The sequence below is a fragment of the Corythoichthys intestinalis genome, chromosome 2 (genome assembly GCF_030265065.1).
Source record: "Corythoichthys intestinalis isolate RoL2023-P3 chromosome 2, ASM3026506v1, whole genome shotgun sequence".
Taxonomy (NCBI): domain Eukaryota; kingdom Metazoa; phylum Chordata; class Actinopteri; order Syngnathiformes; family Syngnathidae; genus Corythoichthys; species Corythoichthys intestinalis.
The window spans coordinates 44163041-44178641 of NC_080396.1; the positions used below are offsets into that span (position 1 = coordinate 44163041).

General features: G+C 37.0%; 1 protein-coding gene across 4 annotated transcripts in view; it reads left to right on the top strand.

The window, feature by feature from the left end:
* mib2 (MIB E3 ubiquitin protein ligase 2) overlaps positions 1 to 11952 on the top strand; it is a 91691-nt gene extending 79739 nt beyond the window's left edge. For 2 of the 4 annotated variants that reach the window (XM_057858872.1, XM_057858865.1), the window contains exons 18-19: positions 4844 to 4909; positions 8779 to 11951. In XM_057858872.1, coding sequence (XP_057714855.1) covers positions 4844 to 4909; positions 8779 to 9020 — 308 coding nt within the window. In that variant the 3' untranslated portion in view covers positions 9021 to 11951. Of the gene's footprint in view, positions 1 to 4843; positions 4910 to 8778 lie in introns of all 4 variants that reach the window. The other 2 variants (XM_057858855.1, XM_057858881.1) reach the window with 2 other exon arrangements.
* The last annotated feature ends 3649 nt before the right edge of the window (positions 11953 to 15601 follow it).

Genomic DNA, 15601 nt, shown 5'->3' on the forward strand with positions numbered 1-15601 from the left:
TGTCAAGTCTAATGTATTTCATGTCGTTTGTCAATGGAGTTAAAGCTTTTAATGTTTATATGGTTTAGCGATAGCACTCTCACTACATACATACGTGTATGTTGTCGGCGATTAGCCTAGCAATGATCTTAATTGTGGTTATTTGTCAGCCCAAAACCCTCTAAGTATATCTTAAATGCATCTTACCGGATATAAAATGACTACTACATAGTCTGTGGTGATTTTTTGGTGCCCAGTTTTCACGTCGAATTGCAGCCGTCCATTTCGATCTCCTCTTTGGATCCCTCGGAATACGGTAAAACTTCAAGTCTCTCCTTCCATCTTCTCTGTTAGTGCAACCAACAGCCACACACGCCTTCACCATTTTGATTATTAATGTTAAGGAGCAGAAAAACACGCTGTAAATAGGAGGAATGTACGTAGCGGTAACAGGTTAACACTATGTTTTGACGGACAATTGGACGGTACCATTCAGGAGAGCGGAGTTGTGACGTCACGTGGGTAGGGTCTATAGTCACCTTTGCACCCCACTGTCAGTCATAGTCCAACTGCTACCATGGGCAAGACCAGAGAGCTTTCGAAAGACACCAGAGAAAAATGTGTTGAGCTTCACAAAGCTGGAAAGGCTAAGGGGACAGGATGACTGTACTGTATAAAGCAGAAGATGAATGGTGAAATGTATTGTTAGATTTTGAGCTGCTTCCTTTAGTCCAGGGGTCCCCAAACTTTTTCCTGTGAGGGCCACATAACTAGAGGTGTGCAAAATTTCGGATTCTTAGCTTATTCGCGATTCGGCCGTGGAAGATTCGAGAACGATTCACAAACATCCAAATTCCGATTATTGAAATATGCCAAGTAAAGCAGAAGTACGACACACTCAGCGCGCCACGCGGTCTTCGGTACGCGATTAGGGACGGAGCGAGAGTAGCTAAACATCATGCTTCTCATTACCCGGCCCCTCGGATAACGCCAATGCTCAACTCAAGGCTCTAGCTCAACTCATGCCACGAGATAAAAAAAAAACAAACAAAAAAAAAAACATACCTGACTGCTGCCGAAAAGCTGCTACAAGCCACATTATGTTACGGTAGATATCATTTATATAGAACTAGATGCATTATAGCTTCGGTATCGTTACCAGCACATCTACAAAAAACTAGATGTGGGCGTTAGTAACGGCCGTCATCTTAAAGCAGTACACTTCCCTGCAAGGCTGTTGTTGCGAACCTTCCAAGCGAACCTAATTAACTTTTTATCTAAAATACTCCTAAATCGGTAAAATATTGACTTGAATCTTTAAAATAGTTTTAAAACTTTCACATGTTGAAAGTAGACAAAAGAGAAATTATGGAATAATAGGAGCAATTTTAACAACTTTAACGGTTGATTCACAACATTAAATTAATTGAAAGTAGTTTAAAGCTGCTGATATAGAATGCGGACTGGAGTTTTTTATTTACTATTATTTTTGTATATTTGTTTACTGCTATATGTTAACTTGATACTGAAATAGTAGTTTGGTTTAGCCTGAGAGGATTTTTGAACAATTTTGGAACTAATGTACAAAACAAATAAAAAAAAAAAAAAATAAAATAAAATAAAAAAATAAAAGGAGTGGGGTGCATCAATAATCGTTTTATAATCGAATCGGAGCCTCTGAATCGTAATCGTAATCGAATCGTTAGGTGCCAACAAAAGTGAACAAAATAAAAATTATAATATAATATAATATAATATAATATAATTAAATAATAATAACACTATTACAGGCATGAAAATGGGTCAGGGGTTAAAAAGGTGAGAAGGGTGTGGAGGAAGTATGTTCCGGTACACTGTACAACCCAACAAAATATTGAGCTCTGTCGACCCACACCGTTTCAGCAGGGCCGTGCAAAGACCGGTGGAGGGGCGGGTGGTCGTAGAACAAAAGGGGGACATGAACAAGTATTTGATACACCTTAAAACAACATAACTTCAATTTTAACCAGCTTTAGATAATAATTGGCTGCGACTGTGACATACTTTAATTGGGAGGGGGCAACAGTGAATAGAAATCAACACTGTCATCAACACTTTCTGGCTGTGACTCAGTCAGTCTGCCTCTTTTCTTCAACCTCTGCATCAAAACTTCCTTCCTCAACTTGTTCATCTGAGAACAAACCACATCAGATGGTCACTGAGCCACCAACAGCACAGTTTTCTCATAACTATTATTTCATTATTATCTATACTTAACAACTCTAGCACCTAATGATTAATAAAGCAATGACATTGTAATTGTGTTTATAATTGTATTTTATACCCGACTATCCTTGCAAACTTATTCTTACCAAGTCTGCTATTCACCCAGCTGATGAGGTATCCACTGCCTTCAGCAGCCTCATCCAACTCCTTTTTTTTATCCCTCAATCTCCTTTCCTTACGAGGCATGTCTATGTAATGAAAAAAAAAAATCAGACTCCCCGGTGGCTTTTAGTTTTAAAGCTTTTTTAATTTCTTTCTCTCTCAATAACGATGGAGGTAGATTTGAGTCTTTATTATTCAATCAAAAAACAAAGTTGCTTCAATCAAAATATATATTTTTAATCCCAAAAAAGTCACTTCAATAAAAAAAAAAGTTTTTGATTGTAAAAATAGATTTGAGACAAAAAAAGCATTTGAAAACTTTTTCTTGATTGAAACAACTTTTTCCATACAAGTAATGTTGTTTTGCGTTTGGGCCACATTTTAGCTAGGATATTTGTGTCTTTATTATTCAATCAAAAAATAAGTTGCTTCAAACAAAAAAAATGTTAAAAAACAAAAACAAAAAAAACTCATATTAAAAAAAAAAAAATTCAATCATAGAAAAGGTTTGCACATGTGTCAATCACCGAGCAGCCTGAGAGGGTTTGGGTAGACTCACCATGAAGCATTTAATAAAGCCAAGCATTTTCTTACAACTTTATTCTTGTTTAAAAATAATTTGGTGGGGCAGTAACATGTTTAAAACTTATGATAATTCTTACATTTTGAAGTGCTTAAAACCCATTTATAAATGATACTTTAGGGGAAAAAAGTGAAAAAAAATCTTATATATATATATATATATCTTTTTTTCCAATGTAGAATCTTATTGCGGCGGATTCTGGTCCCCATTAACCGCAAAAAACGAGGGATCCCTGTATTTCTGAAAAGCTTTTAAGAAGCAAGAGTCATTCCCACCACTCGTCGGGCCGGTGTTGTGCCGTCCCAGCCGAAAACAACGCGTCTCAGGCGGACGACGGGAGCAATGCGATGCGAAGCGCCCCCCTCCATCCGAGAGCATGCCGCTTAATTTGACTCAACAGTGTGTTTCTTCGTTTATATTACCACTAAATACACAAGCTTGACTCCAATGTAACGGGAGCTATTTTTTTCACGGGAGATTTGGCTAGCTCTGGCAGTGTTCAACGCAAGCTGCAACGAATGGCGGTAACTTTATTATATCGCAAAATGTGAAAACGATTGAAACCTTTACTCACCAAATTCAATCTGCTGGCAAATACAGGCATGTGTGTATGCTGCGCTCTGGTCTGCCCCGGTGTGGATAAGGCCTGCTTTTTGTTTTCGCAGCTTTGCAATGCAACCAAAGGCTCTCCAAGCACTCCATGTACACGTCATGAGTGCGCGCGATTGGAATAATGGAACGTAGTTTGGGCCGATGATTGGTTCTCGTCAGCGAAGCATCTAGAAGGATTTGCTGACTGTCCAAGTGTCACTTTTTTAAAGGACCGATTTCTGAAGTGCTCAGTTTATGTACCAAGTTAATCACATGATGATAATAATAATAATTAAATAAAATCTCCCGCAACCCCCTCCCCTCCCAAAAAGAATTTCTCCTCGGATCTACGCAATTCACGTATTCGCCCTTTTTGACTTCAAAATGGCGAATTTCGCCGAAAGGTGAGAGATTTTCATGCCTGCTATTAATTAAATAGATAATAACCAAATAACCCTCTCTGAGTTCTTCACAGAAAAAGGCCAGGAAATAAATAACACTATTGAGAAAAAAATAAAATAAAATTCAAAATGCTCTCTGGTATTGTTCAGGGGGCTGGACCAAATGTGGAGGTGGGCCGCATCGAGCCTGCAGGCCGTAGTTTGGGGACTCCTGCTTTAGTCAGAGACTTGAAGATGAGCCGTGGCTGAATCTTTCAACATGACAATGATCCGAAGCACACAGTCAGGTTGACCAAGAAGTGGCTGCATAAAAAGCATATTAAGGTTCTGGAGTGGCCTAGCCAGTCTCCAGATCTCAGTCCAATAGAAAATCTTTGGATGGAGCTGAAACTGTGTTTCTCAACGACATCCCTGAAACCTGACAGATATAGAGAAGATTTGTGTGGAGGTATGGGCCAAAATCCCTTTTTCCACATTAGAAAACCTGGTGAAGAACTACAGAAAGCGTCTGACCTCTGTAATTGCAAACAAAGGTTTCTATACTAAATATTAGCACTGATTTCCTCATGATACAAATACTTATGAATCCCAGTATATTACAAATAATTACTGAAAAGTCACACAATGTGCGTTCGATTTTTTTTTTTTTAGATTATGTCTCTATAAGTGGAAATGCATCCATGATTGAAATTTCAGACCTCTACCTATTTTCTAAGTGGGTGAACTTGCAAAATCACAAGGGGTGCAAATACTTCTGCTCTTCACTGTATGTAACATGATTTGAAGCTTGTTTCAAGGTAAAATACAGTACTTCAAATTGTTTGTATTATTGCTTTGAACACAAAACTACACAATACTGCTCACGCTAATTCTCCAGCAGTGTTGAATAAAAGTCTTACTGATGTGCTCCTTGCTTGAACAGAGTGTGCCCATCGAATGAAGAAATGCATTAAATGCCAAGTCACAATCACCAAGAAAATTCGGCAAGGTAAGAAAGACAAGACACAGATAAGACAGAATTTCCATCTTATGCTTTCAGTTTTTGTTTGGTTTTAAACACAATGTTTAAAATATTTTAATGGAGTTTTACGTTGACGTAGGAGGGCCCAAAAAACAAGTGTCATGAGTGAAGAGCCACTGCTCGGTCGATTTTTGCGTGCAAAAAAATTGGCTTCAGACGGGCCAGTCGATAGTAGCCGTAAACTTGACGACATTTGCCTTTATCCAGGGTTCCCGCGCGCTCTTAAATTTATTTACCGGTATCTTGATAAATTGTCTAAAATAAGCATTGGATTTGGTCTAGTACACTGTCAAAAAAAAAAAAACTTCCAATAAGTTATGCTAACTTATTATTTTAAGTAGCAATACTTTTTTTCCCCGTTCAAGAAATTGATTCTGTGTGCTGTATTCTATCAAGTTAACACTGTTAACTTGATAGAATTAGTTGTATCAACTTGAATGATCAACTTTTGATGCAAAACATAAATTTCTGAGTGGGCAGAACTTGAAATGTTAAGTTTTCTGAACTTAGCTCTCGCCTCACTCCTTAAAAAAGTGCTCTAGTTGTCAGCCAGGCTGATTAGCTCAGCTGTCTAAGCATTGCGCTGTCATTGAGATGACTTCGGAATCAGTCCTGCTTGGATCAACTTTTTATGAAAATGTAAGTCTGGTTACTTTAAAATGTTGATATCTGCTTACTTAAAGGGATCCACAGATAGAAAGACTAGTAGTTCTTAAAAGATAAATGCTATTATGAGTTAAAATAATTTGATACTGAAACCCCTCTTCATGTTTTCGTTTTTATACAATTTGTAAAATTAGTTTAACTAGTAGGTCGCCATTGTTGTTGACGTTGCAGGGCAGTGACGTCACATGGTTAAGCTGCCGCCCTAATGTATGACTCTAACAACATAAACATGTCATCTGTTCAGCCCTTTTAATTTGAAACCGAGAGGTACATTAATGAGCATGACAGCACTGTCGATATTTCACAACACGAGCAGCTAAAGCAAAATAAACAAGAAAGACAGGATGAGACATGATGAGAGTAGGAAAAAAAAAACTGTTCTGCCAAAATGTGCTACACCGGTGAAACGCTACAAGAGGCGAATTTGACACCAAAAGTACTACGGTGCGCTTTCAGCTTGTTTTGTTTAGATGACAACAGGTACGACATCCTAAACATGCCTTAAGAAAATACTTCAACTTAGTAGTATCAAATAAGGGTGGTTTAAATATTCTATATGACTAATGTGGTCAACAGATCAGCAATCTGCTTTAAAGCTACCACAAGAAAACGAAATGCTTAAAAATATGAGAAGGAAACACATGCAAAAATAATTTTGAGGCAATGAAATGGTAATAAGACTCAATAAAAACACAAATAGTAAGAGTACTCGCCGCTTTTAACCGATGAGCGCATGTGTTGGATGTTTCGCCGCGTAGAAGGAATTGCAGTTACCCGGTAGTATTCGTCGAGTGACAGTGACAATCTACGTCATCACCCCGAGCGTCCATTGCAGGTATAAAAAGATGCCGCTCTCTGTAGGTCAAAACATGTACTAAATATAATAGATTTTTAAATCAATGGCAATATTTTATGCGTTTCTAATAACATATTTTAATAAAAGGGAACAATTGTGGCTTTATTAGAGCCTACAAGTCTTTAAGTCCGAGGTTCCCATTAAGTTGTTTATTTAAAATGTTGAGTTTAACATAGGTTCAGTAAACTTGAAATGTTGAGTTCTGCTTCATATAAGTTCAGCGAACTTAATTTTTTTTTAATGTTTGTTTTGGCGATAACTTTGCAAGTTTTCCATCAAAGCAGCGTGGGCCTTAAATTCATTATATTTCAAATTGTGCTGCATTGCAGGAAATTTTGTCTGGAAAAACTTGCTGACATTCTCGTACAACGATCTCAAATTTAAGGCCCGCCAATATTTTGGGACCCGTAATTTAACATCAAAGTGTATCATTAGTGTGACTCGCACATATTTTGCCAGGGGGAAATAAAAAAATAAGATGTAATTTTAAATGATTCATTTAAAGTCATTTATAAATATATTATTAAAATAATTTAAAAAAACACAAATAAAGATGTTTTTAATAATCATATATATAATTAAAATAAAAAAAATACAACTAATTGTAGTACTGTACATTTTAAAAAATTAATTTGAAATAACACAAATTTAAATGTAAAAAAAAAAAGGTTTCCTTATGCTAAGAGTAGAAAAACATTCTACAGTTTTAAAAATGAATAAGATATTATAAGTAATTACTCAGTACTTGAGTAGTTTTTTCATAAAATACTTTTTTTGAACTTGTACTTGAGGACATTTTTTGGATGACTTTTACTTGTACCTGAGTAATATTATTTTGAAGTAACGCTACTCTGACTTTAGTACAATTTTTGCCTACTCTACCCACATCTTGTAGTAACTAGGGGTGTAGCAAAATATCGAAATGGTGATATATCGCGATACTTTGTATCCCAAAAGGTTATCAATATGCTTCTGCCAAGAATCGAGAGATCGTTTCAAAAAGGTGTCAATGTCGAAAAAATAAATAAATAAAAAAGGAACCAACAAGTTGCCACCAAAATCTTCCACCATAATAGTGTCTCAGTTAACTCTAAGGCAGCATTGACGGTGCACGACGCTCAATCCATTTAGATTGGGAACGTTCGTTCATTCGAAACCGGAGCATTCACAGTAGGGCTGCAGCTATCAAATATTTTAGTAGTCAATTAATCGATGGACTAGTTAGTTCGAATAATTGAGTAATTGGATAAGGAACATAGAAAATTAAAATACTTGAGCTGAGCCTCAAACGGTATAATTTTTTAAAAAAATGATCTATATACAACAAAAGAACAATTGGCTAACTTACATAGAAAAGTTTGCTAGCTTAAATGCTATAAAAAGTTTTTTTCACAATTCTCCTAACAAATGGTTCAGACACATATTCCCAGAAAAACCGCTAAATATACCTATGAACTAAATTGTGAATGCGTTGAAAAACATTAGCTCAAACAAAAACTTACATTAGTCTTAATGGGGAGCAGTTGGATTCAGCCATGTGAAAAGAGGCAGACCAGAGGGCAGCGTATCCACCCTAATCCTTAAAACTAAATGCAAACACTTTCAAAATAAACCATTACAACGTCACTTTAATTAAACGAATACTCGAAGCAACAAAATTTAATTTGAATATTTTTTTCCTAATCGAATACTCGAGTTAATCGATTAATCGTTGCAGCACAAATTCAGTCATTCTGTCCGATTTTCAGGGCATTTACATGTCACTTGCGGTTCATTTTAGTGCATTTACAGGTCATTTCCTGTTGAGTTCAAGTCACTGCCTATTCATTTGGGTGATTCCCAGGTCAGTTCCTGTTCTATAACTTAAAAATAAACAGGAAGTGACCCATAAAATACCCCAAAATCAACAGGAAGTAACTGAAAATCAACATATAAATGACCTTAAATGGCCCAAAATTACCTCATTGCCTGGCATTGGCTGCTACTGACAGCCATAGACGTTCAATCCGTTGAGGGATGGCAGCGACCCTCCCAGTTCAAATGGATTGGACGTCTACTAGTGATCAACTCATTCCAATTCACAGCAGAAGCTTGTTTTTCTGTTTATTAGTTGTTTGTAGAATGTCCTAAAATTATTTCCTGACCAATATATCCATAATCGTTGTATCGTCAGATCGTTATCGCGAGCTTTGTATCGCAAATCGTATCGTATCGTGAGGTACCAAGAGGTTCCCACTCCCAGTAGTAGTATCAATTGACATGGTTAATCCACATTGAGTTTGTTGTTTTGTGCTGACGTTGTTGCCCATATCAGATCAAACCGAGGTAGACTGCAGCCCCGGTACAGAAAACTCCGAGCAACACAACCTGCTGGAGCAACTCCAGTCTCGCTACCGGCAGATGGAGGAGCGCATCACCTGTCCCATCTGCATCGACAACCACATCAAACTTGTCTTCCAGTGCGGACACGCTTCCTGCATTGACTGCAGCGCCGCCCTCAAGACATGCCCCATTTGTAGGCAGACCATTCGCGAACGCATCCAGTTGTTTGTCTGAGTTGACCAGATAACCCACCCTACCCCCTTCCCAACCATTTGTCCTAACGTTGCTGCTTTGACGTGTGTCTGTTACCCATCATCTTCTCTGTATGGCTCAGCCTCTGTTCCATTTCCACGGTTGCACTGAATGAGCCCCCCGCCCCACAGTCTGTCTTGTGAATTACATTAGCTCTCATTTGGATTTGGGAATCGTAATCAGTATTAGTCTCCTCAGTGGGCGCTCTATATACAGTAGTACCCAACCACTCATTCACCTGTATGCAAGGGGGAGGAAATACACACTATACAATAAATGCATGAGTATATGCATATTGTAACACTAATGGGTGATTTGTCATTGTTGTGGTTTTTATTTCTTTGTAAAGTACAGATTTTTATTTATGCGTGAAAGGCGGTATTACTTTGTATTGTACTTTTTTTCCGTTTGCTCGGATGGGTGGGGAAAAAAGTTTTTGATCCTACTGAAATACACCCCAAACCTATGGCCTCTTACTCAGGGTATCAAACCTTTCAAAAAGCACTTGTGATATCCATAAAAGGTTCTAAATCACCACTTTACATTGTGTTTTTGTCGGGAGTTGCCTCAGAATGGCAAATGTCAGTCATTGAACGTTTGTGAAACAAAATGGATGGACGTTTTCCTCATCAAAAGAAAGGAAAAAAAGCTCTCGACAAGCACCCGTCCACACTGTTTGTGTATTTACCGCCCAATAGGGAGCATCCACTGTGTTTACTGTGTATACCACCTCCAGGCAGGAGGGTATGTAGCTTTTGATCCACCTGATGGGCTGTAATATATATATAGAAGGGCCAAAAGATGACTGAGGTTGTTACATTGTCTACCTTCCTGCTGGAGTCATTTCACAAAAAAAAGCCCATTTTCTCCATTGGCGCTCTGGATTGTACTTTCCAACTTTTCTGTTGTCTTGATGTGTTTCTTGAAGGGCTTCAGTGTATTTGAAGAAGACAAAAAAAAAAAAAAGCTTTATTTAATATTCATTTTCTGAAACTTCCAGAGACGAGGAAGGTTTTAATTTTGTATTCTTGTTTGATAAGTTTTATTTGTTTGGCTTTTTAAATCCCCCATTTTGGGAGAGCCAATGTTTCAATTTGTACAATTTGAATGTAAAGGTAGGGATGATGCCTACCTTTTTTATGTGTAAAGTTGAGAGAAGGCAAAAGAATGCTGTAGTAAGGTTTACTTTGAACAATGTCTGTGCCAAATCGCATGAGGACATGCATAGGCATTGCACACAATTTAAGGTTTTCAAAGCTTTGGTGACATACTAAAAGTCAAAACTCTTCCGCTTATGTTATTTTGAAGAGCAAAATCAGGAGTATTATGAGCACGCTCAGTTACAGGAGGAGACTATAAGCTCATAAGGAGCTCAAAGTGGGGAATGATTCCACACTCGCCTTCAGACAATAATCAGTCCCATGTTGTTTGGAGCGTTGGACACAAACATATTTATGTTTAGAGAGTTCTTGTCAATAAAGCGGAAGGGTTATTTAAATTGCAATTTCTTGTTGAAGATTTTTCAGGCAAATGCAATTATGTTGTGATGGAAAACATGATGAAAATGTTGGTGTTTGTGTTTTTTTTTTTTCTTTCAATCTCCCATGATGGAGGTAGCTGTGATCATAAGCAGTAATCAGTTGATGTATAAAAGAAAAATATTAAAGCAGCAAATGTTACTTTTGGTGTTTGTACAATTCAGCTCTCAGAGTTCTGATGTTGGCCTTACTGTCTCTTCCTCCTCTGTTTGTTTTCTTAGTTTCTGTATAAAAATATTTTGCAATAAATATGGAACACTTTTCTATGGACATGCTGCCTGAAATCTTTTATTTGTAGTTTTACTCGTAAGCTGCATTTGTACCTTTTGTGGTATATTAATGTATAACTTCAACATGCAACACAACAGAATCACATAATTGTATGTGTGTCCCCTTAACCCTAGCGTTTATAGTATTTTGACTGAAGTAAGCCTACAAAGATTGAGGCAGTAAACTGTAAATAATTCATAGATCTTAACTGTATCCTATTACTACAGGCTGTTGTTGTCCGTGCAAAATCTCTACTTTGCCAGTTGCCTCCTGCCACTTAGGCCTAATTGTCTCACGGCTCAGACGGATTTGACATATGACTCAGCATTTTAAGAAGTGACGTCGCCTGGGACAGGGCCCTTGGACCAATCACGAGGTTTGCTTTCATAGTAGCACGGCGCCAAACAAATGTCTAGGCCCTATGTGGGAAAACTTGTAAGTTAACCCATTGGATACATGTCCGATCTCTTGGGACTGGGAGAAGCTGGCAATGGCACCCAATTTGTTCATATTTTTTTTTAGATGTGGAAAGCAACAGTTAAAGTAAATACAAATATTTTACATTACGAAGTGACCATGTGCAGTACCCCCCCAATTCATAAAGATAAAAAAAACAGTTATTAAAAAAAAAAAAAAAAAAACAGTTGACCCACAAAATACAGCACATGAAGTATACTTAGCACAACCCAACAACCACAGTATTTGCTAAGAATGTTATATTTATTAACGCTATCAAACCAGTTGAAGGTGAACAATAAATATGGGCAAGAGAATATTTAAAATCACAAACAGTTATAAAATATTGTATAAATAATAAAAGTGTGGAAGATTGTACTTGTGACTAATGATCTCAGATGTGTTGACCACTACAGGGCCTCCTGTTAGAGAGCACAGAAGAGCAAATCTTTTTTTTTTGGGCTCGTGTACCTACATGTACACACATTTAGTATCTGGTGAGTAACATACAGAAATATAGTCGACATTCACAGCCCTTTTAATGTGTTTAGCTCATTAAACACGAAACCACATAATTTTAACTATGACCCAAATACAGTAAACATTTGTTTGCTATTTCCCTTCAAACCACTACATTCACTGCTCACATTAATTATTTTAATATGATACAAACAGTCGTTGCCGATTAAAAAAAAAAAAAAAAAAACAAGCTAACAACTGTGAAATTGAGTGTGAAAAACAAAACTGACACAAAAACACATTTAACAGACGTTGTCCTCCGTGAATAAAGTTCACGGTCTATGTGCAGCGTCTTTAATTCTCTTTACAAGGCATACTCGCATCTTCATTGACGCCGCAGACGCATGAACCGGAAAATGCAGAACTTGAAATAAAAGCATGAAGCAGTTTCCAAAGTAAAAGTGCCGCTCTAAATAGAAAGTAAATTATTTAAATGGCTAAGCTATTAAACAGCTTGAATTCTTAACAGAGCGAAAACATATGGCGGGAAAACACTCAGGTGACTTGAAGTTCCGCTATGAGACCCCCGATTTGGCCAAATTTTCAAATTGTCCTATATGCATGTGTCATCATTGGAAAGCTTAAAATCTCGATTTTCTGGGGGAAGAAAAATTTTGAGCAGGAGGGCATTTAAAAAAAAAAAAAATTTAAACAGCAAAACCCTAACTGGAGGTGAGAGCACGCGATAGCAGAATTAAAGACGCCATGATTTTAACAAGATATCGCGTACTTACCTTGTTTCGATCCAAAAACATGTATCATCGATTGTCAAGACACAGATGTGAATGGCCACATCCCGATTTTTGGGGGATTTGATGGGTAAAACATGGTAGTATAACAACTGTCGCGATGCAGAAATCACATACATCGAGGAGGGGTCGAGATTTTCTTTTTCATATATTTACCCTTTTAAATGTTTTTTTCTTTTTCTTGGTCTGGATTGATTATTTATTATCTAAAATATCGGGGGAAATGTGACAGTAACAAAAAAAAAAATGCAATTAATAGTTATGAGGTAGATATCTGACTTTTTTTTACAGACACCAATTTTTTCATTGTGACGTAATTTGTTTAAAAGCTTAAAATATGCGGGTGAATAATTCTTTAAAGTAGTATTTTTTTTTTTAACTAAATTTTAGACATAAATGAATGATTCTAAGCTAAAAATGACACATTTTGAATAATAAATACAATTACATGGTACTTCTTTTTATGGCTAGATTGAAACAAAGGTTGCGCGACGTCTGTAAACGGGTTTCCAGGGTAAAATGGACAAATTCAAAATAGTTTGGGGGCTTATTGCGCCATGAATCTGCTATGGCAGCATATAGACATGTTGTTCAATCAAACACAAGAGTTCGTTGACTTAAAATACAGCAGTTTATTTTAAAGAGGGGTGCAAGAGCAGAAACTGCTTTTTCAGTCTTGTCTGTGTTTCCTGCCATATACATTATACAGTTAGGTCAAATATTCAAGAAAAAAAAAAAAAAAAAAAAAGATTCTTTGCATATCAAAGTCAACCCTAGGTGAGTGTCACTGTTAACTGATCCAATCCCGCACCCACCTCCTTCTCCTTGTGACGTTGCATGCAGACATTAACTGCGGTCTACAGGGGGTGTCATTGCAACTCTAGGAGCACCACACGCAACACGTCACTTTTGCTGATTAATGTTCATGACGTTAGCAACTGTTAGTGGGGTCAAGCTCGTGTTTACCCCTTATGCTAGATCAGTGGTTCATAACCTTGCTAAAGGTACCGAACCCCACTAGTTTCACATATGCTTTTGCGGAACCCTTTGGAATTAGATAATTAAAAACAATAACAACAACAATATATCTCGCCTAATAGCTAAGCGGATTCCCGTTCAACTTTCTTTTCATTTTGACAGCATGTTCTTAAACAGGTCTAAATTTGGGTCCATGTTGCCCATCAGTCTGTTATAATTATATATACCAAGTGCGAGTCAACATTCCACTGAGCAAAACACTTTCTCCTCCCATCAGATAGAGGACAAGCAGTTGAAAGAAAGGGGATAAAGCTTTTAAATTTCATGCGAGCCAATCAAAAACCTAATACAACACGCCACTTTGCTTCGATTTAGTCAACGCACGACAAACGACAATAGGGCCCTTTGGGTCCTTTGCCGAACCCCTTAGACTTATTCACCAAACCCCTGGGGTTCGATTGAACCCAGGTTAAGAACCTCTGTGCTAGATGCATGTAAATAGTGTAAGAACAAGATGTTTACTGAACTAAACCTACCAATTCTGTCCGAAATTGATGTCCCTGGTGCAAATACTTATTTGCCCCACTGTATGTATTAGTTCATGTGTAATAAACCAAAAATTGTGAGAATATTATTTTATTTTGATGTATTCATAATAATAATAACTACTTTTTGAATGTTTTTTTTTTTTTTTTTAAAGTAACTTAAAACAAAATTTATGCAAAGCAGAAGCATGACTATATTTTGAATTGATAATACTGTATTCAATTCCAACTTTTTTTCGTACACTAGGTCCAATTTCCTACTATAAAAACATCAAAATCCCCCTAAAAATATTGCAACGTAAAATGAAAAATCTCACAATCATATCATCCAAATTAATCTCAAGAACAGGAGTGAGTCAAAACGATAAAAGTACAGTACAATATTATTTTTGTGTCCGCGCGGCTGTTGGCTCATTTGATAGGAAACAGCTCCGCTCTGTGGTTATGTAAGTAAAATGCGCCATTCATATCAGAAACCACTTTATTTAGATCGCTATGTCCGTGTCTGGTCAATAGGAGGCGCCATTACCTTCTCACCCATTCGGTAGCATAGCTTCAGACTGTATAACAAGGTAGTCGATGAGTGACTGCCAGTGACTCCTAAGGTCAGTTACAGTTTGTTAATCACATGGTAAGAGTTACCACTTACGTGTTACATACAATGCAGCACGATATTATAGAATTTATCCACATTGTTCCATATAGTAAATGTTTACCACTGTCTGCCTCTTGCTAACACAAAGCAAATTTGTAATGCTCTTTAGCAAGGGAGACTTTTTTTTTTTAGTGCTATCGAGTGGGATATCAACACTTGTATTTGGTTTTAAGCCGTATTTATGAATGGAGAAGTCCTTGCATTGTCTCTGCTTTACTCTCCATACAATTAAGGGAAATCTCATACGTTTTGTTTGTTTTTGCTATACTACCTTCAAAATGATTGCCGAGGTAAAAGACTCAAAAGGGGAGCATATATTCACAAGCTGTTTAGATCAGAAGACAGATAAAAAAAAAGAACAATTTTAGAGGCCCAAAATGAAATTCATTCAAACACACTCTTTACAACACACTTTATGAATCCTCTGAACCTCTTGTTCCTCACTGTCATGAAACTATTATCATCCAACATAACTTTGAGGAAATGAAAAGACTTGTCTTTGTCACACAGTTCTCTAAATAAGAGATTGCTGTTATATAGTATTTAGTTGTTTCTTTTTAAAACTCACCCACTGCCAGAGGCCCAAGTTAGCACATATTTGATTATCGCCTCCAGCTTTCAACTACAACGAGGAAGAAAAACAAATGTTCAACTGAATCATATGATAATAAAAGGTAACAAATAATGCAAAATACCAGACGTTCCTTTTAATACAATCAACTGCTACTTTAAAACACACAGCTCATCAACAATACCGTTAAGAAAGCCGTGAATAGCACCGACTTGAAAATATCAACAACAGAAGGTTCTCTTTTATAATCATCTTATAATCATCATCTCATTTAGGCACCCA